This window comes from Panonychus citri, unplaced genomic scaffold (assembly GCF_014898815.1).
Source record: "Panonychus citri isolate SS breed McGregor unplaced genomic scaffold, ASM1489881v1 Contig00138, whole genome shotgun sequence".
In the NCBI taxonomy this organism is placed as follows: domain Eukaryota; kingdom Metazoa; phylum Arthropoda; class Arachnida; order Trombidiformes; family Tetranychidae; genus Panonychus; species Panonychus citri.
The window spans coordinates 71,461-98,262 of NW_026515543.1; the positions used below are offsets into that span (position 1 = coordinate 71,461).

General features: G+C 32.2%; 1 protein-coding gene across 2 annotated transcripts; it reads right to left on the bottom strand.

Annotated features, from left to right (window-relative positions):
* Nucleotides 1-32: 32 nt before the first annotated feature.
* LOC128393464 (PR domain zinc finger protein 1-like) lies at nt 33-24,654 on the bottom strand. 2 transcript variants are annotated; one of them, XM_053353648.1, is made up of 6 exons: nt 23,876-24,654; nt 13,275-13,402; nt 3,123-3,302; nt 2,466-2,844; nt 1,880-2,079; nt 33-1,803 (listed from the first exon to the last, which is right to left on the bottom strand). In XM_053353648.1, exons 3-6 carry the CDS (start codon nt 3,291-3,293, stop codon nt 346-348), a joined length of 2,208 nt encoding a protein of 735 aa, XP_053209623.1. In that variant the 5' UTR covers nt 3,294-3,302; nt 13,275-13,402; nt 23,876-24,654; the 3' UTR covers nt 33-345. The 2 variants fall into 2 exon arrangements, with proteins under 2 accessions (XP_053209623.1, XP_053209622.1); XM_053353647.1 differs by lacking the exons at nt 13,275-13,402; nt 23,876-24,654 and adding an exon at nt 3,731-4,907.
* Between the last annotated feature and the right edge of the window lie 2,148 nt (nt 24,655-26,802).

The window sequence follows — 26,802 nt, forward strand, 5'->3', positions numbered from 1 at the left end:
TATTATTAATATTATCATTATTGGTGTGGTGGGTTTTGTTTTGTTTTGTTGATGATGATGACGATGATGATGAGGATGTTACGATAAATAGAATGAAATTAAACATCTTTATAAGAGTGAGAGAGAGAGAGAGAGATGATAATTTTCAGTGGTGCAAAGAGAAAAGAAGAAAATTTTTTGATGATTTTATTGACGGTGGTATCGTTGATGGAATTGATGATGACGGTGGGATGATGGTGATGAGAAAAGATGATGATGAATATGAAGATTTTGTTGTTGTTGTTGTTGTTGATGAATTTCCCCAAATTTTGTTGGTTTGATTTGTTTTTTTTCTTGTTATGTGAGTTAAATATGAAAATGACTATCAAAAAGTGCGATACTTTCTGAAATATGAGCATTAATTGGTGATGATGAGGATGAATTTGAATTTTCAATATCGATATAAGGATCATCTATTTCGTTGGGTTGACATGAGGTATTTTTCCAATGGCTGCGTAATGCGGAAGCGGAAATATATTTCTTATTACAGGCTGAGCAAGTATAAGGTCGTTCATTTGTGTGTGACCTTTTATGTAACTTTAGATGGACAAATTGAGTGAACTTGGCTGGACAGAGATCGCAAGCATAAGGTTTTTGTCCATTGTGAAGACGAAGGTGGGTTTTAAGGTTACTTGTTGATGAGAATCGTTTTTTACAAACATCACATTGATGAGGTTTTTCACCGGTATGAACAAGATTATGCTTTTGAAGGTGAGCCAATTGGGTGAAAGATTTGGTACAAGTTCCACATTTAAATGGCCTTTCACCGGAATGAGTTCGAAGATGAACCTTAAGATTAGAAAGTTGACCAAAAGTTTTCATACAAATATTACATTCGTAATGCATTTTACCGTCTTTCTTTTTCAATGGATAAGGAAGTGACCGGTAACCTCGACCATGAGCAGAACCGGGTGACAATTGACCGACATCATTTGTCGCTATACTTGAGGTGGGTGAGGAACTTTCATGATGAGGAGTTGGAATAGGAAGTAAGGGAAGATGAGGAAGATGAGGAAGATGAGAGAGATGTGACAAATGGGAGGGAAAATTGTGATGAGGAAGATTATTATTGGTACTATTGTGATGATTTAATTCAGCTGATGAAAGTGGTGCTAATTTAACACCATCAACATCTCGATTAAAATATAAACCAGGAAATCCACTTGAACCTCCACCATTACCACTTCCAGTGTTACTTGAAGGTGAACCATTGGAAGAGATAAAATCACCGTTATTTTGATTATTATGATGATGATGGTGATGAAGATGAAGATGATTATTGTTATGAGAATGGTGATGATGATGATGTAGAAGATGCTCCTTTGAGGCTGAAGGTGAGGCTGAAGATGAGGTTGTTAATGCTGGTGATGAGAGTGAGGTTGACGATGAAAGGGTTAATAATGATGATAATAATGCTGGTGATGATGAGCTTGGTGAAAATGATTTAGATGATGAAAGTAATGCTGGTGAAGATGAGGTGGGTGAGAATGATTTAGATGAGGTTGTTGAAGATGTTGATGAGAAAGTATCAGTTTTCTCAGTTGAATCAGGTGAATGTAATTGAAGATTTAAATTACAACCAATTTGTAAACTATTCTTCTTGTTATTATTGTAAACGGGATAAAGATTATGACCAGGTTGAGATACGTTAACATGAACTGGTTCACGAATCCGTTCAGTGTCCAGACAATTATATACTCGAGGCATTTTGATCTTGAAACGGTGGAATTCATTTTTATCATTTAATTGCTTACTAACTTCCAACTAAATCAAGAGAGAGAGAGAGAAATTGGTTATTCAATTGTTTCGAGTTGGATTTTTTCATGAATCAGATACTTACCTTGTTTATTTTATTGCGATCTTTATCAGCGCGTTTACTTTTAACAGAAAAATCTAAAACATAATTGTTATCACTATCGCTATCACTACTATCTTCGGGTGGGGTTGAGGCATCATCGGGTCCACAATTACTGTGATAACCTTCATCACTTCGGGTACTACCTTCGGTTCGTGTGTTTCCACCATAATACTCTTTATTATCTGTTGATGATGAAAATAGAGAGAGAGAGAGAGAGAAGAGAAGAAGAAAAAATTAGCAACTTTAACACACTGAAGAAAAAAGGAAAAGGTAAGCAGAAACACTCATAGAATAGAATAGAATTTTTTTTTTCCTTTTCTATTCTCTTTCAATCAACCAACTATCAGCAGAGCAATAAACACTCTAGTAAGTATATTTTAAGAATTGAGTATCATCATCACAAGTATATTGCTCGTTGTTGATGTTGTTCTTGTTTTATATACTTCGAGCTTTTTGTTTCTCGTTTTGTTTGACTTTCTCTCTCTCTCTCTCTCTCTCTCTCTCTCTCTCTCTCTCTCTCTCTCGCTGTTTTCTAAAAATAATAATAGCCATTGGTCAGTTTACTTACTGTTCAATTTTTGACACGTTACAAGTTCACCTGAAGAAGGTAAATTTAATCTTTGGGCAAATTCTCGGCAATACCAGACAAGTAGTTCTTGATTGGGCATGATGGGTTTAATTGTGTAGAAATAGATTCCATTTGAGATTTGACATGCAACCAGGTTTTGACTTTCCGACGAAAATGCTGGATTAACGTAGCGCATCCAATTGGCTTTGGTAACATCGTACCCATCGATGTAATCGTATTCACTTTTATCTCTATAGACTCTCCAAAAGTATTGTCGATTGGCATCTTCGGGCACTTCATCTCGTTTGTAGATTTCACCAACCAAGGGACCAAAGCGTGTGCCTCTTGGTATGTAATCTGTCCCCCAAACGCCGAGAACCTGACATGACCAAAACACGAGAGAAAAAAAGAAATTGTAAACAAACAATCGACAAAAACACTAACAACAATTCCCAAGTTACAGTTACTTTTTCAAAATGATCAAAAATGAAGGAGAACGAAAAACTTATTGAAATATCAGAGTTAAAGTTTCGAATCTTTTTCAACGAAATTGTAACTTTCAATTAAATTGTTCAAGGGAATCGATCAGAGATAATTATGAGTCAAGTTTCGAGAAAAGTTTTTCGTTTGGTTGTTCGAAGTGTTTCATTTACTTACATCGCTACAAGATTGTGATGGTTTTAATACTAAATTTCGAGGTAATGATGATTTCGCACGATTAACTTCGGTCGTTATTTCATCGCACGTTTGATCAGGCACAACGTAAACAGCTAATGTATCAAATTCCTCTTCGTTGATGGAATTTAAATCCCAAGCTCCATCTTCCATTCTACGAAGCTACGAATTGAACCATTGAAATAATCGAATAACGAACATCACAAAGATCCAATGATAGTGATTGAGAGAAAACATAAGAGAAAAAAAAACAGAGAGAAGAACAAGAAAACACAATTAGATCACAGTATTTATAAAACTTTCGTAAGTTGATTAACTTGTTGGCGAAGAAATTAAATCACAATCACAATCACAATTGTTGGAATACAATTAAAGTTAACTTAATGAAAACACGAAAATGACATTGAAAGTTTTGTTTATTTCTTCAGCGTCTTTCGGCTTACATGGTAAAGTTAATCGTCGATTTTAGTAAAAGTTTTCTTTTTCGTATCAATTTTTTTTTCTCTCTTAATTGTCGCAATTGAATAAGAATCGAGAAAAAAATCATATGAGATAAAAAAAAACTTGATAAAATTGGACAGAAATAGTACCTTGGCTTTTTGGTGTAAATATTCATCGGTGTGAAGGTCGGGGGTTGAGGTTAGGGTTTTGTATATCGAATCACTTCGTAGGTTAAGACCTTCACCGTTTGGACCTTTCATTGTCAAGGTTCTTAGGGAAACTGTTAAGGAACGAAGAAAGTACAACAACCAAGTAGAAGAGAGAGAGAGAGAGAGAGAGCGAGAAGATTATGATGGAAAGAGAAGGAGAGAGAGAGAAAACGCAAGGAGCTAAGACGATGGAGAATAAGATGATGGGAGTAAAAGAAGATGAAGATATTGGGGAAATTTTCTTCTACTTTTTTACCCCCGTTTTTTTCCTTAACAGTAAAGAAGCACAGAGAAGATGAGGAGAAGAAAGGGAATGGGGAGGAAGGAGGAGAAAGAGAGAGATGAAAAAACGAGAGAGAGAGAGTTCACCTTTCTCTCGTTATCATCGATTGGTCAGTTCGCTTAGAACTATCGAAAGGTATCTTTTTAGGGGCTGGTCAAAGGGTTAGAGATGAGAAGGGTAAGTAAAATGAAAGAAAGAGAAAAGAAGAGTAAAAAATATCATCATCGAACTGATAGAAATGAGATCTAAGGAGAGAGAGAGAGAGAGAGAGAAAAGGTAAAAGGTTTCTAATGATCGAATACCTTTACCTTTGTTTTTTATCTAAACAATCAACTCGAAAACACCGTAAAGGTTAAATAGATATAACTGTTTGTTGTGTTGAACCTCAAACGTTGTGTCGTCGTTGTGTATTTAAGGTACAACAAGAAGAACAACAACTTGCCCCTGGGGCAGAAAAAAAATTCAAGGTGAATTATCTGTTTAGTTAAGCTCATTTGAAGATAAATGAGCAAAGGTTTTTAGAAGAAGACAAAAAGGAAGACAGAGAAAGAGAAACTTTTTCATTCTAAAGTAATAAAAGAGCTAAAATACCGTTAGAATGACGGATAGAGAGAGAGAGAGAGCAAGTGAGAGAGAAAAAAATTTACAAAGGTAACATCAGCAAAATACACGGAGGGTTTTCAGTTAAGGGGCTAATGAGTAAATGGTGTAAATAATGATGATCATTATTACTATGATGATGAAGATGATGATGGTTGATGAAACAGTTAACAAGTCGCCAATAAGCATTGATGATTTCTATGAGTTTTTTCTCTCTCTCTGTTAATTATCAGTGGAAAAAGACAGAGCATGTCTATGGATGGAGAGAAAGTTTATCTTCCTCTTCCAATGACGGAGTTTTCATCATCATCATGATCAGAAATATGATAGAGCAAAGATAATATTTTCCTGAGAAGAAAAAGAAGAAAATTTCTTCCAACCTTCTATGGAAATAAGTTTATCATCCTTGTTACATAAGCAATTAATTCATTAACAAGAGATTAGGATTATACACTTATATATATTAATTACCATTGGAAAAATATTTCAATCGTAATAGATTTTTGTAATTCACTAATTTCATTTAATTCTTTAGGTTTTTCGTTCTGATTGTTTCTCTTCATGATAAATCAACTCTCGATTCATTTGATTATCATAATTATCTGTGTTACCATGAGTTTACCTATGGAGTTTTATTATTATCTTTTACTTTCTCTGGTTTTAATTGACTATTGTTGGATAATTGGGTGAGATATTAATTATTATGATGATGATGATGATTCTGCGATTCTGATTAGTGATAAATTACAAAGGTTTTTTTTTCTTCTTCTTTTAGTATTATAATATTGTTTATGGTTAAAGTTGTGAGATTAATTGTTAATTATGATTAGCATATAATCAATTTTTATCATGAAATAAGTTAAATAACATGGGGTATACACTTGGATGAGCTATTCTGGTTCACCTTGAATTTACAGTTATCTTTTTACTGTTCAAAGTTTTCTTTTTTTTTTTGATCGATCTAAATGTTAATTGTGACGATCATGATGATGATGATTATGATTATCGAGCGGAGGTTAACTGTGTGTGTGTGTCAACAAACTGAGGACAAAGGTGATTGTCAACCATTGGTACTTTTTATTTTTAGTATTATCCTTTTTTTCACATAAAACGGGATAAAAATAAGGAAGAGGATGAAGATGCTGAGGATGAGGAAGAAAAGGTCAAATTCAAATTGAATGGTTTTCTTTTCCTTATATATTCTTATTGTATTTACCATTCACCTTTTCTTCCTTATCATCTTCGAAAATGTTTTCGACCTTCTAACAGATCGCTTTTGTCTATGGGTCGATTTTACCCCGTGTGTGTCTGTGCCTGTACCTACTCGTAAGTGCCTATGGTTGGTATTATTTTTAGTACATAGAAGGTTCCTCTTTCTTTAAATAGATTCTCTCTCTTTCTCTTTCTTTCTTTTTTATTTTTCTCCTTTTTTTTTGATGATGATCCATACAAATAGGCAGAGGGTGGGAAGGGGAAGAGATTACGGTAAAAGAGAGACCCTATTGACCCAGATAAGGTCAGGCCAATGTCCTTTTACTTCAAACATCTTCACCATCTTCATCTTCATCTCTTTCTTTTCCTGTTCCTTGTTGTTTTGATGATGATGATGCTCAACACATTGGTAACATTATCATCTCTCTCTCTCTTTGTCTAACTCACTCTTTTTACTCACTCACTTATTTTTTTCTTAGCTCATCCTAACATAATGCACGCGCCGTTTGCTCGTGCCAATAAACTTCAAGTCAGTGCGAACTCACTCACTCACTGACCCTTCTAGTTCTCTCTCTCTCTCTCTCTCTCTCTCTCTCTCTCTATTCCTCGCTCACTAACTCTACTAACTCACTTATTACCAGACGAATGTACCATTAGCTTAGATTTTTATTTCATCTTTTTTTTCTCCTCAAGATGTTATGATGAAAACAAAAAAAATTCTCTCTCTCAAACTGTTTTCTTCTCTTCCTCCTCCTCTTCCCTATCATCATAATCATCATCAGTACCTCTTCCTCCCTCTCTATCTCTCTGCCCTTTATACTCTCTATCAAAAAGTATCTTCAGATGACCATATTTTAGATTGTAGAGCAAATAAGATGAGAGAGAGAGAAAAAAAGGATGATGATGATAAAGGGATGATAAAATCTCAAGTTTCGAAAAAAAAGAAGAGAGAAAACTCTCTCTCTCTCTCTCTCTCTCTCTCTCTCTTACACATCTTTTATCATTTAGAAGCTGATGTTGGGTTAAACACGCGTCTTCGTAATGATTATCCAAGGGATGATGAAGATACAAAAAAGTGATGAGGATGAAGATGCAATGGAGATGATAAAACGAAGAGACTTTTTTACCTTTGACCCGAGACAAAACCGCGAGAGCAAATTCCCGCCCTAAAAATCTTAATTCTGCAATGTTATTTCCTTCAGAAAACTTTTCGAAATTAACTTTTTCTCTCTTTCATCTGTTTAAAGTCCATTTTTTCTTCTTATCATCCTTTCTTTTTTTTTCGAAATTTCCTCCTACTCCTCCTCCTCCTCTTTTCTTCATCATCATCATCACCATTCCCTATAACTTGTGTATATATTTTTCGTCTTCGAAATGATGAATTATAACAAAGTTTATCATTTTCTCTGTAAATTGTTACCTCTCTCGGTCCATTGACCAAGGAATTTAAGTTTACTCTTCAAATCAATCATATTACACGTACCACGAACTTCGTGTTGACCAATGTAACACCCATTGTACCTTAAGTAACTTTCAACAGTCCAAAAAGTGCTGGTGCAAATGATCCCGATGACCATTGAGAAAGAGAAACAGAAAGAGAGAGAGAGAGAAAGAAAATTTTGATAACCTTTTCCGGGTCTCAACTAGTGCACTGAACAGTAGATAAGTACTGATGGTCAAGTTATGGTCAATTCAAAGGGAGAAAGATTATTTTTCTTTCCTCTTTCTTTATTCTTCTCAATATATAATCAACATTATGAAAGAGGTGGGAGGTTCATGGTGAGAGAGGAAAAGAGAGGCGGTGGACAAGGAGGAGGAGGTGGTGGAAGTTGTCTAATCTTCTGTTATATTATGATCTCTCTCTCTCTCATTCTTGACCAGTCCGTTTATCCTCGTGTTACATTGACCCAAGTCCCTATTGAACCTTAACATGTTTTCACGATCACATTAATTAATGAACCTTAACCAAGAAAAAGAGAAGGTCAAAAGTTTAGACAGAAAAATATTCCCAATGACATTTGACAGGTCACTAGGAATCGAACACGAAAACATAGAGAGACAAAAAATTCCATAGACAAAAAGGTTATTACTACTAATCAATTGTCTTAATACAAATAATTTTCTTTCGATAACCAAATCATCATTTGAATATCTCTCTCTCTCTCTCTCTCAGCTCATCATCTCAAGATAATCAATAGTATTCAACAAGAACCATTGTTGCGAAACACAATCAACAGTGATTAGTTAATGATAATCATCGTCATCATCATAACCTTCCCGATGCCCTTGAAATAAACGAGATCAATTTAGATTAATTAAGTTTTTTGTTTTACTATTATTACGAGTTTTAAAACAACAAACTTCAAGCTAATCAATCATCAACTCTGATTTATAATGAACTTTTTAACGTGACCATGATTTACCTTGAACCTGAAAAAAATCAATTTGTTTGTAAAGTTTTACTTAACTACAATCAAAAGTAAACAGTTAATAATAATCAACAGTCACAATAATAACGGTAATATAAATAAGAGAGAGAGAGAGAGAGACGAAGATTAATTATGTTTGCACCTCACCCTCTCATTAGCTCACTCATCTCATCAACTCTATCTTCACTTTCTCCCTCATCATCATCATCATTCTCTCTCTCTCTCAGTGAGAAATTCCCCTGGTTAGATAATTTCATCTTCTTTTGCCTAGTGGCATCAATAACCTTCATTTGTGATGTGATGATGATGAGAATGATAATCAAAGATGATAATTAATATTATCTAATGATGATGATACTTTTAACTCTTATATGTTTATTATTATGTATTAACTTTATATCTCATATTTTTATCATCATCTCTCTCTCTCTCTCTCTCCCTCTCACTCTCTCTTTTCATTTATATAATTATCATAATCTCGGTATTTACCGTTAGAGTTAAAATCAATTAACACAATGAGAAATTAAACTAAATCAACTAATTCAATCAAATATGTGGCTGATTAACCTTGAAATATACAACAGGTAATCCCATCATGAGGTCGATATTCCCTCTAATCAGAACAATTAAAATTGATTAATTACAATCAAAAGAGAAAGAGAGAGACAATTAGATTTACAATAACAACAAACTAATAATTGTCCAATCGTTCATAATAATAGTTAACCGATTATGGAACTGAAAAAGTTTCAACTCAATCAACTCGCTCATTTGAATAAATTGGTTGATTGTTTTCAATCAAAGTTGATTAATTGCAGAAACAAAATTCGTCCGTTAATTGTTTAACTAATTGTGATAATTTCAGCAAAAAAAAATAAAGAATAGAAAACAATGGTTACCCTAATCAGAAGAAGATGCAATAATCATCAGAATCATGAAGGAGTCTGTCTGAGAGATGATGAGGATGATAAAACTCATGAAGATGATCAGAGAAAGAGAAAGAGAAAGAGAAAGAGAAAGAGAGAGAGAGAGACAATTAGATTTACAATAACAACAAACTAATAATTGTCCAATCGTTCATAATAATACTTAACCGATTATGGAACTGAAAAAGTTTCAACTCAATCAACTCGCTCATTTGAATAAATTGGTTGATTGTTTTCAATCAAAGTTGATTAATTGCAGAAACAAAATTCGTCCGTTAATTGTTTAACTAATTGTGATAATTTCAGCAAAAAAAAATAAAGAATAGAAAACAATGGTTACCCTAATCAGAAGAAGATGCAATAATCATCAGAATCATGAAGGAGTCTGTCTGAGAGATGATGAGGATGATAAAACTCATGAAGATGATCAGAGAAAGAGAAAGAGAAAGAGAAAGAGAAAGAGAGAGAGAGAGAGAGAGAGAGAGAGAGAGAGAGAGAGAGAGAGAGAGAGAGAGAGAGTAATATTCATATTGGTTGCACAGTTAAACTGATAATGGAAATTACCGATCATTCAACTGATTGATTTGATTGATTTACCATCGCATTTAATATTGATTTAGTTTCTATTTTGGATCGATTTCAATTTTTTTTCCTTTATTCCATATGATTAACACACTAATCATGAAAGTTAATCATCCTGTTGATTATCATGTTATCAACAAAACTGAACAAAAAGCTCATTGAAAAAAATAATAATAAACTTGAAACTTTAATCTTCATGTTACTTTCCCATTGTAATTGAATGAAAAGAAAGAGTAAAAAGAAAGGTAATGTTTTTCTTATCATCATGGATGCGGATGATAAGAGTGAGTTTCATCTCTCTTTCTCTCTCCTTCTCTCTCACAAGGATGGATAGAAAGTGGCAAAGAAAATGATAGTTTGTTTCATTCTTTTTTTTCCACCGAGGGTAAATCGAAAACGTGATCAGTTAATTCAGCAATTCTCATTCTTTTCTCTTTCTTTCCAATGTCAACAAGTTGTCTCAATACTCATCATCTGATTCCATATATATACAATAATATAAATTAACTCTCACTGATCAATTGAATCAGTTAATTGAATACGTGTCCAATGATTGAACTAAAGTCACCATGATACTTGAATAATCACACATGTATTTATATACATGATCGCATCTTGTATATGTTTAACATTGGACACTTTTAATTTCGGTAAACAATCAAAAAGTTTCTTGTTTAAACATTCAATCAAATTGAGATTGTAAACTCACCACAGGAGATTACACTTTCTCATGTATTTCCACATCCACCATCACCTCCTCTTCCTCCCACTCAAGATGACACCTTACCCACTCTCTCTCTCTCTCTCCATCTATTCATTCAAGATCCTATTTTAATTTTACCGATTGTTGAACAGAATTGATTAAGTATATTGAAAAGATTTTAATCTGATCATGTTGTTACACCTTGTTTAGGTAATGACAATTAAATTATGGTTGAAAACACAGAAACCAATCAATTCATTCACCTAAATACACACACAATTTTATCATCATGTTGATCATCCTTCATAAGATGATAAGTAGGAAGATATGTTCAGACAAAGTGGTAAATAAAGTAGAGAAAAAAATCACTTTGATCTTAATCTTCATCTCTTTTTTTGCTTCTTTTCCTCTGTATCATCATCATCTCTCTTCTCTTTCTTTCTTGGCACTTTCACACTTTTCTTTTCCTTCATCATCTTCATCTTTTTAATATCTTATTTCTGTTCCAATGTTACTCGATTCAATCTGTTCATTTCACTTGAAATCACTGAATTCATTTTCTATCCCACAATATGTATCAGAATCTAAAGAAAATCTTCAATTGAATGAAAACCAATAATTTTTTTCCTCATTCAATATCGTCTCTCATTCAACCACCGCTGCGATTATCACACCACTCTCTCTCTCTCTCTCTCTCTCTCTGTCTCCCTCTTCTTTTTTCTATTGAGAAGATGATGAAATTTCATTTCTTCGAATTATCATATCTTTTCTCCTTTCATATGACATGAGGAAAAGATGGAGAGAGAGAGAGAGAGAAAAGGACATCCTCATCTTCAGCTCATTGGGACTTGTTCATCATCTTCCTTTCATCTTCAACATCACATGGACGTTGTATATTATGATACATGAGGTGTACATAATGCGTGTTAAATTGATTATATCTTTTCATCTGTACTTTCAATGATGATGATGAAAAAATATCATCACTTTTATTGTAAACAACTTTGTAGGATGACCAATGGTGATGAGGATACAAAAAAATATATCAACTTTTCACTCAACATAACAAAAAAATAATTTCTACTTTTAGATGAACCCAAACTTCATTGTCATACATGTACAAACATATATATTTGCTACTTGTGGGTGGTAGTGTGAAAATCCACCCCAATAAGAAGGTAACTTGATAGAGAGAAAGAGAGAGCGAGAGAGAGAGAGCGATGTAGATGATGAGGATGACAAAATAGCTCAATGTACAATATTAAATGTCCTAATATCAATTTAAGAAGATTAACTTTTCTCTTTCTTTATCAATCTTATATTTCAATGTAGTGAAAATGCTCAAGTTAAATTGATCGACTGTTTCTTAGGATTTATTTTCACCCATAGGATTTTTCATGAAACAGAAAAACGAGTAACTAGATTTTATCACTAATCTTATGGAAATTTTTCTCTCTTCACAGAGAGAAAGAGAGAGAAAGATGATGATGAGGAGGATGAAAAGTATATATATTACATGGTTAATTCAATAGGTTGTTGTATCTATTGAATTGATCATCTTGTTAAGGAAAAAAGTGGAGAAGATGAAGATGAGTCTTCCTTTTCATCTTATCCATTCAAACGAAAGGGTTAGTAAGTAAAGTGAATATACACACATTTAAAACTCGAAAGTTTGTCTTCTTCTAAACTTCTAGTTTTTATTGTACTTTACAAATTCGAAGTTAGAACTTTTTTCTTGTTGTTTTTTTTCTATCTCGAAAAAGTCAAAGCCCAAATATTGAACGAAAAAAACAACAATAAACAACATGATCTTCTCTACCTATGGAAATCTACTGTATATTGAATTCTGAAATTAGCTGAGTACAAAGAGAGATAAAATTAAGTGGAGGGTGGGGAGGCAAAGGATACCAACCACTGCGAATGTAAATTGAACGAGAGAGAGGGTGGAAAAAGTCTCTCTCTCTCTCAGGTAAGCTGACAGTTTTTCTATGTAGGAAAGTGGATGGTGGGAGAGAGAGAGAGAGAGAAGGAGGAAAGATGATAAATGAAAGAAACATTTTTCAACTTTGATGCTTTTTTTGTACCTCTTGAAATCTCATCTTCCACCTTGTCATCACTCATTCCCTCTCTCACTAGCTCACTCACTCACGAGCTCTCTCTCTCTCTCTCTCTCCATGTGATGTTGTTGACAATGTCAACATAAGGATTGAACCTTTTGTATTACCATGTAAGCAAATAAATACTTTTTGTATCAACTTTTGTTGTTGTTGTTTCTTACTTTCAATGGACTTTCATATTATTCAGTCATGAATACCCTTCTCATGAAAAGGTGCCGATGGTATATCAACAAACACACAGACACACTCAGGGTGGGGATTTATACAAGTTGATCTATTCATGAATATCCCCTGCATCTAAATATTAGATTAATTTAATCCAATTCAATTTGCTTTCAATGTGTATCAATCTCACTGATTGTTTACCTTTTTTTATCCCAACAAACTTTGTAGCTACTTTTTTTTTTAATTTAACATTCAAATTGTATTCAACAATCAACTTAATCATTCACCCAGTCTCTTAATTAATTGTATAATTTACATATAAATTATATATATCATCAATTACTTTTGATATATAAAAAAGTTAAAAACTATCGATCAACTTTATGTGTATTACAAATTGTGATTGCGATTGATGAATTGATTAATTACTCATTTGATTTCTATTTATATTTAATAACAATACTTACCTGTAACCATTAAAATCTTTAATTAAATTGTTGATTAGTTAATTTCACCTTTCGAGAAGTTAATTTTCCAATTCAATTGATCCAACGTGATGGTCAACAAGTTCAGAGAGAAAGATATCCAAGTAAGTCTAAAGAAATCAATAAGAATAGGAATATAAAAAAAAGTAAATTAGATTGAGAAGAATATAAATAAATAAAAAGTTTTCGAAAAAAAAAATCGAAAACTATATTTGGACATATTGCATCATTGTCGAAATGTGATAATAATAATATGATAAAGATGAGAGTGATTTTCATGTCCAATATTAAGTGTTAACCATTAACAATATCTACCTATTGGATAATGATGATAATCTTTTACCTCACTGATGATCAATGAAAATTTTGACCTAAAGCTAATGGATTGTGATTGATATCGAGATGAAATCGAGAAAAAGTTTAGTCCAAAATGATAATCGTTAAATAGAAATGATCATTTGTTATGTAACCGTCCGTGAAAGTTTGTCAACTTTGAAAGTCTTTGAATATAAGTGAAATGATCAGAAAAGAAAAAGGAAACAAGATGATAATTCATTGTTCATTCATCATCATCATGATAACAGTCATTTCTATGGTGTTTTATATAATATATTTGAGAAATTATCACTTGTTCAAGTGTACGATTGATGGACTCTCAGTTTGGACTCATAATAAGATGCAATTTACCATTGAAGATGAAGATGATCATCATCATCATCATCCAAATATACTCATCATCATGTAGGATAAAAGCATCATCATCACCATCAGTTACTCTCTCATGATTATCATCATCATTTCCTTTTAGATTATTTCCAAATATTTAGCGAATTTTTTTTTCTCTTTCAAACAAAAAAAGAGAGACTATTAAAACTTTAAAGAAAAAAAAAAGTTCGAACCATCGAAGCGAACTTAACATTTTAAAATGTTCGATGAAAAAAAAAACAAGATGGAGGAAAAGAAGATGATCAAGTCTCTTCATGTTCATCTCTTTGATAGACATGATGAACACATTGAGAGTTGATTCTAATAGAGGCCATCATTTGGGCGTCCATGTCGGTTTTAAGGCCACTATTTATTTTTTTTTTCCTCGATGAGAAGATGATCAGGATGATGATGAAGATAAAGGATAAATTTGAGTTTCTCATGAGAAGACAAACTGGTTACTGTTGTTTTCATCCCATTGAAGCTCATGGCTTCAAGGTAGCTCTCAATTAATCACCTAACAGGATTTTGCATACTCACTAAGAGACGAATATCATCATCCTCATCATCTCCATCATCTCCGTCATCCTCATAATCATCTTTTCCCTCTCCCTTTCTCTTTTTTCTCAATATCATTATCATCTCACCTTAGATAATTATTATCATCATTGAATGAGTGAGACTTGATTAGTGACAAATAAACAAAAATCATCTGAAAATGTTGGTCATTTAATTTAACCCAATTTGATTTAACCTTTAATATCTTAACGATATTATTACATTATTATTATTCAATAATAATAATACTCGTTGTCAATGAAGGTCAATCTTTCAAAAGTTGACACCTCAATGTTGAGAGATTGCAAGAGAAAAGGTAAATAAACAATCAAATAATTGATATCAAACTAATTGTTATCATTATATTATCTTTGTAAATTAAATTATTAACCTTATTTTCATAAGTACATAATAATCATTAAAGGTAGGAAGTGATATTAATGATAATGTTCATTAACTTAACTAATTGGTCAAGTTTAAATTTCCGTGGGTAAACATGATAATATGATTAATACAAATAATAGTTCATGATATTATTATTGTTAATTGTGATATTTTGTCTTGTTTATTGTTAGTTAACATGAAGAAAAAAAAATTCAACATTATAATGATGATAATCATGAATAATTGTTCAGTTTTCAGGGTAAAAAAAGTTATTCTCATTGTGAGACAGGTAAAGGTAACACATAAAGGGCTATATAAGTTGACAATCTCTTCCGGGTTTAGTCTCTCTCTCTCTCTCTCTCTCTCTCTCTCTCTCTCTCTCTCTCTCTCTCTCTCTCTCATCTTTCTACTTTCTTTCTCTTCACTCTCTATCATCATCATGGAAAATGAATAGAGCATCTAACAATAACATGTACCTTGAATTTCCAGTTTCTCTCTTTCTCTCCATTGAAGAATGAAACATCTTCATGATGAAGATAATAATGATCATCATCTAATCTCTTCCCTTGACCCAGTCTCACTTAGAACTTTTTTTTCATCTTCTTCTTTTTTGCTCTTCACTCACTTTATCAACTAACCTTCTGTCTCTTTCTCTGTCTATAACACTCCTTTTCTTTACCTGGAGATGAAGATGCTCATCCTCATCACATATAAAAGGCTGTATCACTGTCTCGTATCAGTTTTTTATCAATTACCTTTTTTTTTACTGCTACTCATGAAATCTCATCATCTTGCTAATCTTATTAAAGGTGTATAACTTGTCCGATCAACTTTCTCGGTTATAACAACAGTAATAGTAACAGTCTTATGAATACCTGATAATGATAATAAAGATGAGGATGAGAAATGATGATGAAACTGATTATCTCTCTCTCTCTCTCTCTCTCTCTCTCTTTCTCTCGTTTTCAAGGTGATACAGTAAATAAATTGCCCTTTTAAAAGTCTATCACTGATAATGTGCTGCAAAGTTGTTAAAGGTCAACGGGAGGAGTAGATAAGGAATCAAATGAAATACCTGGTACATAAAGCAAACCATCAAGGTAACATCATTATCATCATCATAAGCAACAACAACAACAACAACAAACAGGTAACCTTGTCAAAGGTTAAGCTGCATTATGCATTATTGAATGTACTAAGATGACGATGACCATTTTGTGGCAAAGGTTTGACCTTGGTACAATAAAATTGGACAATTACAATCACCATTATATGAGATTACATGTCCACCTACCTGTCCTGTCATGTCATGTCTCTGCAAGGTCAATAGTAGAAGGGCAAATACAAATGATAATGATGATTGTACAAAACGTTAATGATAGAGAAAAGAGAGAGAGAGAGTCGCATAAAACGAAGCCCGTTAAATAGGAAGAGAAAGATGAAAGAGAATGATTTTTTTCTCTCTTTTCCCGGAAGAGAAGCGGAAATGAGCTTACTGGAGCATAGATCACCCTTCCACCTCCACTAAGTTTTTCTTTCCTCTTCATCATGTAATCATCTCTCTCTCTCTCTCTCTCTCTCTCTCTCTCTCTCTCTCTCTCTCATCTTAAGAAACGTAATAAAATCAGAGTAAATACGCTTAGAATTAAAGATCAGAATCGAATCGTCGTTTTTTTCTTGTCCATTCACAGGTTAACATTATCATCTTCATCTTCATTCAGGTTGTTTACTATTGAGTTGTACCTTTGTATCAACTCTGTCAACATGTAAGCCCCTTAATGCAATATGAATGTATTATTGTTATTACCATTAGGTGACAAAAACGAAAGGGCTTACAATAGGATTTATATAAGAAATTGTTATTATCAATGTTATCCGACCAACAACAATCAACAATCAACAAAAGTGTTAAAGGTTAAAGCTGAAAAGTCACCAAAGGGAAACAAGTTAATCATAACGAAAAGTGAACACATAACAATCAAAATTAATCATAATCAGGAAAAAGTTATTGATTGAAAAAAAAATTTATTAATCATTTTATCAATACAATCGACAAATTGAATTGAATTGATTTTTTTTGCGGCTTCTTAACTTCCCTTTAATTTGATTGTTGTTGATTTACCTGTTGATTGTATTTTTTATATTCTTAAAAACACAATTTAGTTATTAATCAATAAAAACTAATCATCGATCTCAGATTAAAATATAACGGTAAATATAAGGATCATAGTAAAGGACGAGAAACTAATTGAACTTGATTTTCTTGATTTTCGCAAACTTAGTCGTTGTAATTGTTTCTTAATGATTGAAATCAAATTAAATGATTAATTTGGTTTCTTTCATAAGGAAGAAGATGAAGAGAAAGAGAAAGGCCTCAGAGCAGTTATCATCTTCCAGGTATAATAAATGTTATGCTAAAAATGGAGGTGAAGATAAAGAAAGAGTAAGAGAGAGAGAGAGAGAGAGAGAGAGAGAGAGAGAGAGAGAGAGAGAGAGAAAACGAAACATGAGGAAGAGATAATTCTGACAGGAAGGCCAAGGTCGATTGTAGGTCACCTTGTATTTGGAAATAAAAATAATGATGATTACAATAATAAACAGTTAAAAATCCCGGAAGAAAATACTACTACTACTAATACGGTGATGATGATGATGAAAAGAAAGAGAGAGAAGATGAAAGAGTGAGTATCGGAGCGAGTTAGTAATTCATATCTTTCTTTTTTCTCTCTCTCTCTCTTTCTCTTTATTTCTCTTCCTGTAGAAAGAGAAGTTGAAGATGAGAAAGAAAGGAGACCATAAGAGCGTAGCATAAGTCACTCGACATCTTTCTTCTCTCTCTCTCTCTTTCTTTCTTTCTTTCTTTCTTTCTTTCTTTCTTTTCATCCTTTATTTCATCTTGTTTTCTATTTAGAATTAATATTTTCTTTTCCTCCTCATCTTCTTCTTGAGGGTGATTTTAGCTCTCATTCATTTCTTACCCTCTCTCTTACTTATTTGTCTTTCCTTTTCTCTTTCTTGGTAAAGTGATGGTGAAGATGAAGGAGAAGGTGTCTTAATATTATTTTCCCACGAATTTGTCTCCTTTTTTTCATCCTCATCTTTTCTCTCTCTCTCTCTCTTTCTTATCTTCCGCATAACGGGAATTCATCAGTTTATGTATTCGTCTCATTATAACAATACCCAGAAGCATAAAAAAGACACACACACACATACACTTACAGAGGAAAAAGGGATTTATGATGATGACCTTCAAGACTTTTAAGATGATGAGGAAGAGAAAAAGAGAGAGTAAAGGTCGGGTGAAAGGGGAAAGATCAACCTTGAAAGAGAGAAAAAGAGAGTAGATGAGAGAGAAAAAATCACAGAAAAAAGGGGAGGATAATAATCAAGGAAGAAGGAAGAAGAAGAAGAGAAAAGAAGAAAAATAGCATCATCGTCATCTTTTTTTTCCATAGAGTTTTCTTTGGGTACTTGTTTTCTCTTCCTCATTTTTATTTTCTCATCAGAATGAAAATGAAAAAGGAGATGATGAGGATGAGGATGAAAACGCAACTGATGATGAAGATAAAGGTGAGAGCGATAAAAAGAGTGAGTGAGTGAGAGAGAGAGAAAGGTCAGATCAAAGGAAGATCCCTCAAGGAAAATGAAAAAGCGTTAATAACTTGCTAGGGAATCTTTTGACCTTGTGGTGATGAAGACGATGAGGAAGATGAGGAAGATGAGACTTTCTCTCTCTCTCTCTCATTTACTGTTGTTTTTTGTGTGAAATCATCAGCATCCTTATCATCAGTAGCATATCAACATGTAAATGAACTTTCATCAACTGAAATTTAACCTTCAGGTCACTTCACTTTTCACCATTTCCCTATCAAAGCCTCACCTTAATTTCATTGAAAAAAAAACACAAGAAAATGAAAAAAAAACTTTCAATATTATTAATCACAATCACTAATCAACAAGAGTAATTAAAACCCAACCCATGTATTTATAATCAACATTTTTGATATTTTAAAATCAACTAATTGCCAATTGATTACTAATTACTTAGTATAATCTGTAATGTTAATCTGCTTTCCTCTAGAGATTATATCTATCGCGTTGATTTGTTGAAATTGCAATTTAAATCGTTGATATTGATTAGTTAATCAACAGGAATCAATGTGTCTACAATTGTGATTTGCATAAAGATTATGATTGACATTGAAAAGGGAAAAGATTTCATTGAAATTTGATAAAAGTTTTAAGGTAAAAGTGAATAGATTTGATGTTGATATACATAACTGACCATTGATTCAGTATTGGTCATCGTTGGATATTTATACCTGTTCAATAAAAGGTCAGTCTAGAGATGATGATGATGATGAGAAACCCTAAGGTGAAGGTAATCAATGAGAGGAGAAAGACTTGAAAAATGTAAGATACATAATAGTAAATGATAGTGATGAAGATAAAGATGATGACATAAAAAAAGGTTCAAGAAAAAAACGAAACAAAATAAAGGTCAAATTAGGGATGAAGATGATGAAGATGATGAAGGTGATGAGGATGAAAAGAAAGGAAAATATTTCTCCATCTTCACCTGAAGAAGTTGTTTCCAAATATTAAGTAGAGAGAAAAAAGTAACTTTCATCATTGAAAAGAGACTGAAGATCCATTGGAGGTCATCAAAGAGGGAAGATGATGGTGATGGCGAAAACAAAGAAGAAGAAGATGAAAAAGAAGAGGATGATGATGATGATGAAAAAGATAGACAAGAAGAAAAAAGAAAGAGAAAAAGTAAGAAGAGTGAAGGGCAAGGTAAGGTTACTGGTTGAGATACTCAAGAGAAATCAGGTTTTCAGGTATATTCCGGGTTCTTCTCTTTCTTTTCTTTCTTTTATTCTTCTTTCATTTCCGTATATGAATCTTAAGCTTTTTTCCCACCTTAGTACAAGAAGAGGATAGAAAAGTGTATATATGAGATGTCAGACTGACCAGTGATCGCGAAATTACTGGACAATATGAATGACACGCATTTCCACAATATTGGAAAGTTGGAATCAAGACCATTTGGTCATAACGGTAACAGATTTTACCTCTCGAGTATTTCAGGTAAATTTGGCCTCGGTGGGTCAATTAGGAAGACGAGAGAGAGAGAAAGAGAGAGGAAAAAGGTTAAGAGGTGAGGAGATATGATAGAGAGAGAGAGAGAAAAGGTCGAGTGGTGTTTTGGAAACATTTAAATACTACAAATGGTTTGATATTAGAACTTAAATTATGTAAACTTTTGATTGGAAGGTTGAAAATGATGATCGAAATGACAATTGTAACTTATAGACGAAACATTATTGATGCAATATTCATGCAACTCATTAATTCATAAAGGTAAATGCAACAACCCTGACAACACCATCACCAGCAGCAACAACAACAACAGTCCAACAATAGTGACCATTGAAATGCTAGAGGATTTTTCATCTTGTCCAAGAAAAAACAAACTGTTACAATTTGAATTGAAATTTTTTTTTCTTCTACAGCAAATTTGATTACAAATGTAACAATAACAATTGAGTCTGATGGTCATTAATATTATTTACTAGCAATTCAAGCTTGACCAATCCCTTTAAATGTAGCAAAAAAATAGCATAACTTTTGAGCTTCAGGTAAAAAAATTAACTCACCTAATGTGTTTATACATAATAAGTTTAATCATCATCACTACATTAGCATCATCATTGTTATCATTTAATGTAATTTTTCAAGAGCAGATATTGAACAAAATGAAAAGACTCAAATATTGATTCATAATTTTTTCCCCCACTGACCATTGTTCACCTATGGTCAATGGTAAATGTTGATACAATAACTTAATAAACAGGTAAATAGTAACATCATCATCAGAGAGACCAACCTGTTGTGTGTGTCAATTATTGTCAAGAGTCTTGGAAAAAGTTTCTCTACTTTTCCAATGTAAATTGTGTCATCGTAAAGGGATTGGTTTGAATATTTATGTTCGATAAATTGTCAACAATTAACTAATTTTATTTTCCATTTTTCTACAATTTGTTAAACATAATCATCTTTACATGTAAATTTGTATCAGCCAAAAATATCAGATGATAAGTGTCATTTGTCATCATGAACTAATATATGGTTCTTATGATAATGTTTCTTTATTATCATAATATTTGAGCATCGAATGGATGAAAAGAAAAAAATATTCTTCGAAATTTTCATGTTTTTATTTATAGGGGAAAAAAGTTCTAAATTTTTTCCTATGTTCCATAGATTCAGAGTTGTTATTACTCAGAATCCTAACCTATCCTTGGATCGACTTTGATTGGATAAGATGAATGCTCAGAATTGGATGCTCATCATCTTCAGCATTTTCTAGAGACTTTTCTTTCCTATTGATCTTGTGATTTTCCAAATGTGAGTCTATCTCTTGAATTTTCTTGGATTTTTGAAATTATCATGAAATTGAATCAATTTTTTCTCCATATTTCAATTGTTATCTTCATGTTTTTGTGGTTGATATTTTTTTTTCATCATGATAACTTTTACTAAATCTTAGTTATTACATAGAGAATATCAATATAAATGTAAATTCTGATCATGTAAAGGAAGATGAGTAAAGAGGGAGAAAGAGTGAGTGACCACTTGGAAAGTAAAAACTTATATTGACCATAGGATGTTGACTTTTTCTGTTCAGTTTTCACTTCATGAACTTTTCATGTTCTTTCAGCTCATTTTGACTAAACTATTCCAATATCAACTCTATGTTATCTTCATCATTCAGTGAGGGTGAAGATTATCTTCCTGATTTTCTTATCTCTCTCTCTCTCTTTCATATGGAGTAAAACCTTTTGGATGGATTGCTCTTCTATCTCTCACCCATTTCCTACTGAGTTTCTCACCTTTCATTAAGAAAAAAAGTTTCATTTCATGGAATAAGATACTTCCTTAATATCTCTTTCTTTTTGGGTGATTTTCCTCTTTTCTTCCTCTTTCTTTTCATCATCATCTTCCACCATCAACAAGGTGGGGCACTTCCTTATAAACTTGCATCATTATAAAAATTTCAATCATGATGATGCTCATCATCATGGTGTAGATAAAGTAACTAGGCTATCAAAGGATAATTTGTTTAGCTAATAAAGGGAAGTTCAAAATTTCAATTTTTCAGGAAAAAAACAAAATTTCTCAATGAGATTTCATGATAATGAATGATGATGATGAGAAAGGTGGGCTCATGGTAATGATGATGAAATGATCATCTCTCTCTCTCTCTCTCTCTCTCTCTTGGAAGAGTTTGAATAAAGCGATTTTTTCACTTTTTCTCTCAGGTAAACAAGTGATTTTCCAAATTAATCGTTAATTATCAATGGAAATTCAACTTAAATTGTTAACCTCCCAAAAAGGAATAATTTATTGTCTTTATCATCCTCATCTTCATCATCATGAAAATTTCAACTCTTTCTCTTAAAGTTCATTCATCATTGTCAACGGAACTAATTCAATCTCATGAATCAACTTTTCCTCTTCCTTTAATTATTAATATCATTTTCTATCCAATCAATTAAACAGGTTAGACAATCAGAACCCTTTTCCAATACCATCAATGTAACAATTTACTAATTATGATAAACAATAAACAGTTAATATTAAAAAAAAAGAGAGTACAATTATCATAATCATGATAATGATCAAATTAAAAGTGTGATAATTTAAATTGCTATTTAAATTAATAACGATGAATTAATAACAAACGTTAAGGCTCACGTAATGATAATAAAAAAAAAAGTTTAATCGCCATTGGCTATTTAATTTGATAGTAATTAAATCAGATTTAAATGATCACCCATCAAGTTTACAATTTAAATTGTTACATTGATAATTATTTTCATGTTACTTTGCTGTTACTATATTTGAATATCATGATCTTTATGGTGAAAGGTAATTGAATTGATCAGAATGAGATAAAATTTCCGATTCATTTTCATTCATCATTCTTGGAACTTTTTTCCTCCATGAAATTGAATTTGAATCCTCTTTTAATTCTAACCCATTCGTCTCAGTTATACTCTCTCTCTCTCTCTCTCTCTCTCTCTCTCTCTCTCTCTCTCTCTCTCTCTCTCTTACATGATCTTTATCTTTTCTCTTACAAAATCATCTTCTGTTTCTCTTCCTCCCTCCAAATTATTCCGGTTTCTTATCATTTCCATCATCATCTTAATATCTTGACTTAAGGTTGCCAGAACTAAGAGCTCACTCTTGGTGTGAAAGAGAAGAGAGAGAGAGAGAGAAAGAAAGAAAGAAAGACAGAAAGAGCTGATGATGAGGGGGAAAGATGAGGAAGCCAGTGAAGAGGGAGAATACATGATGAAGAGGAAGATCATTGATGATGAAAGAAAGGGAAGAGAGCAACTGAACTGAGAGCTCTTACTCATTCGATTCATAATCTCTCTCTCTCTCTCTCTCTCTCTCTCTCTCTTTTTCATCATCATCATCATTGACCGTGAACTTGTAATCTTTTCCCCCTCTTTCTCTTCCTGAATAACGGGACTTCATTTTTCTCTTTCTTTTCCTCTTTCTTCATCTTTTATCGTTTTCAACTTTTATTTTTTATTGTTTTTTTTTACTTTAAACAAAAAAGTAATGATAATTATTTAGTCTACAAACAATGAACTCTGATAACGATAATTGTAACGTCGTTGAAACTTGATTTCGTTGCAACGATAATCATTTCAGTGTAAAAGAAAGCAGGTTGACAATTTCAATGATGAGCTCAATTAAGATAAACTGATCATCAGCTGATTAACAATCACGGAATATAAATTTTCATTTTTGTTAATGGAAACAATTTAAAATTGGACAATTAAATTATAGAACTAATTTCAATTGTGATCAAGAAAATTGAACAGAAACAAAAACTAATACGGAAGTGATAAACTTACCAGTCAGTTAATCAATTGTTGAAATTGTCCCAATACAATTAGATTATAATTAATTGATGATTACGATGATGATGGTTTTAATGATGTTAATAATAATAATAAATATATATTTAAATTGTTGCTGGTGATTAGGTTTAATTAGCAAAAACACTTTAACACGTTAAGTTGATTAATGAATATAAATTAAGTTGAACACACAAATAGTAGTTTAAGTTATTCCCTTGGCTTAAATTGTTTTGATTACTATCACAATCAGTTAATTGTTGTAAAGTTATTCCAAAAAAAAGAAATTAAGAATAAGAATCAATTAGTGAATGAAGGAAAACAATTAAACGAAAAAACTGTTAACAATTAACAAACGATTGTATAAATTGTTCCAATGGTTTAAATGAATGAGGAAAAGTTTTGTTATCAAACGAAAAGTAAAGTTTCAATATAAGTGAATATAAATATCAATAAATAAATGGATGACAATAAGTGGATGAAGGATAAATACTCTGATGATGAGGATGCTGATGATTATGAGGATGAGGATAAATAACTTTTTGGATTAATCAGAGATGATAAACTAACGATGTCTAAGAAAATGTTGTTATTAAGTTTGTCGTTGTTGATAAGTTGAGGATAATGAGGAAGAAGGAGAAGAAGATGATGATGATGAAGATCTGAAGAATGAAGATGAAAACGATGATGGTGAAAAAGATGAGGATGATTTGAACATTTCTTTTCAAGATCAACTTTAATTCTGAATGAAAAATGTGAAGTGAGAAAAAAAAATCAACTCATAAAGCAAACAACAAACAGAACAACTAAAAAAAAAGAGCAGTAACAGTAACACAACAGGAATGGAAGAAAATTTCAGCCCCGGCTCACAGTTCAGGGTGAGAAGAGATGATGATAGAAAGAGAGATTATTTGAAAAAAGAAAGAGAAAGAGAGAAAGAAGAGAAAGGGAAAAAAAGAAAGAGAAACATGAGGGCAACTTGATGGAAGCGCCTCCATCGCCATTTTCCAAAATGCTTATAATCAGGTTTTCCAGGCAAACACAGAGTTGGAACCCTGTTTTCTAAACGGTATCATCTTCATCTTCCTCATCCTCATCATCTCTATCATTACCATCTCTAAGGTATCATCATCATCATCATCATCATCAACATCAACATCGTTATTACATCAATAGGAATGCAAAATATTCACACAGGTAAAAAGATGATACCTGGGATAGAGAGTCGATGGGAGAACCTGTGAAACTTTGTCTAACTTTTACTCTTCCGCCGTTAATTTGGATCCAATCATATTTGAATTATCGATTTCCAATCAATCAGCTCATCAGAATTTGAAAACAATCAGAATAGGGAAACTCTCTTACCTGTGTAATAAGCTTAATCCTTTTCGCTGTTGATAATTGTGCTTTTTTTAGCTTCAACTAATTGGATTATCTTGAAGGCTTTTGCTTATGGTTTTGTTTTTTTATGTTTTATTATTATATTGAAATTGTTTTTTTACTCTTCCTTTTTGTTTTGTTTTCTTGTTAACCCTTACCTGGTTTACCTGTGTATGAGTGAGAAAGCAATTGTTTTGTCATTGATATTATTATTAGATATTGTCAATTACTTACAAAAAAGTCACTTCTATAAAAGTTTTACCACCGGAGGGCAAATGAGCTGGTAAAAAACTCGTACAACATTTAACTCTTTAGTTTTGTTTTATTTTTTATTCTTTTCTCTCTTTTTTTTCTTCTTCTTCTTATTCTCTAACATTTACCTGGTCAATCACTCTCCTTGTAACTCTCTAACACGATCACTATCTTCATCCACATCCACATCATCTTCGATATACTGGACTTTATGTCTCTCTCTCACTCACTCACTCTTCTATCATCATGATAGTTGATTTTACTCGTTGATTTATTGCATCAATTTGCTTGATTCTCTTCCTCATCTTCATCTTCATCTTCATCTTATTTCTCCTCTCTCTCTCTCACCAAGAAATTGATAATATGTTTCTCTTTCTTTATCAATATAATCATCTTCATCTTCATCTTCATCTTTTCTTTTCTTTTCTTTTTTTATTTATTGGAATAACGTGATTTCCATCAGAATCTAAAGATGATAACTGACCATTGCTTCACTTGACCTGTGATATTGTAAAAGTAAACAAAACAATCAAATGTAATCAATTTCTTTGGTGTTAACAAGCTTGACCATTACCATTAAAATTAAGGAGAAAAATTTTATCCACAACCCGGGTTTAGATTTTAATAAAAACTGGTGAGAAATTGTCAAGTTGATTCAAGGTGGTATCTTAGTGGCGCAACTTGGCACGTTCTCAATTAGCAATATAAGCCGAAATCAAGTCAAGGTTTTGTTGATATCCGAACAAAAAAATGATGCGTGATTGACATGAGACGAGAACCAAACTATTAAGTAATAAGCGAGAGACTTGACAGATTTTAGTTGAATGAATTTACTGAGATTTTATTAAGAAACATCAGATCAAAATGTTCAAAAAATTAAAAAGAAATTATCGGTAATTAAACAGCGAACTTAGTAGTAAAATGTTCATTTACTGATCAGTTTTTTTTCGTCTCATGTTTATCTCCAGTGAGCGATTTCTATAGAAATTTGACAAAAAAACTATCAAATGTCTTGGTGGAGACTATTCGAAATGTAAATAAGAATTCAACAGTTACATATTAGTTAATTGTCAATTTCTTTTTAATCCCTCTCATAATTTCCACGCAAGATTCCAAAAAGGTATCTCAAAGATCTTGTACAACAATTGAAGTTAAGTGCTTGGCAAGATCTTACAATTCAACTGCATGTACTCAAGTAATTTCTTACATTAAGCGAATGAAAATTTGTTAAAATACCATTTGATTTCTCAGTGATTTTCATTGATGTTCTTGTCAATTAATTAACAATGAGA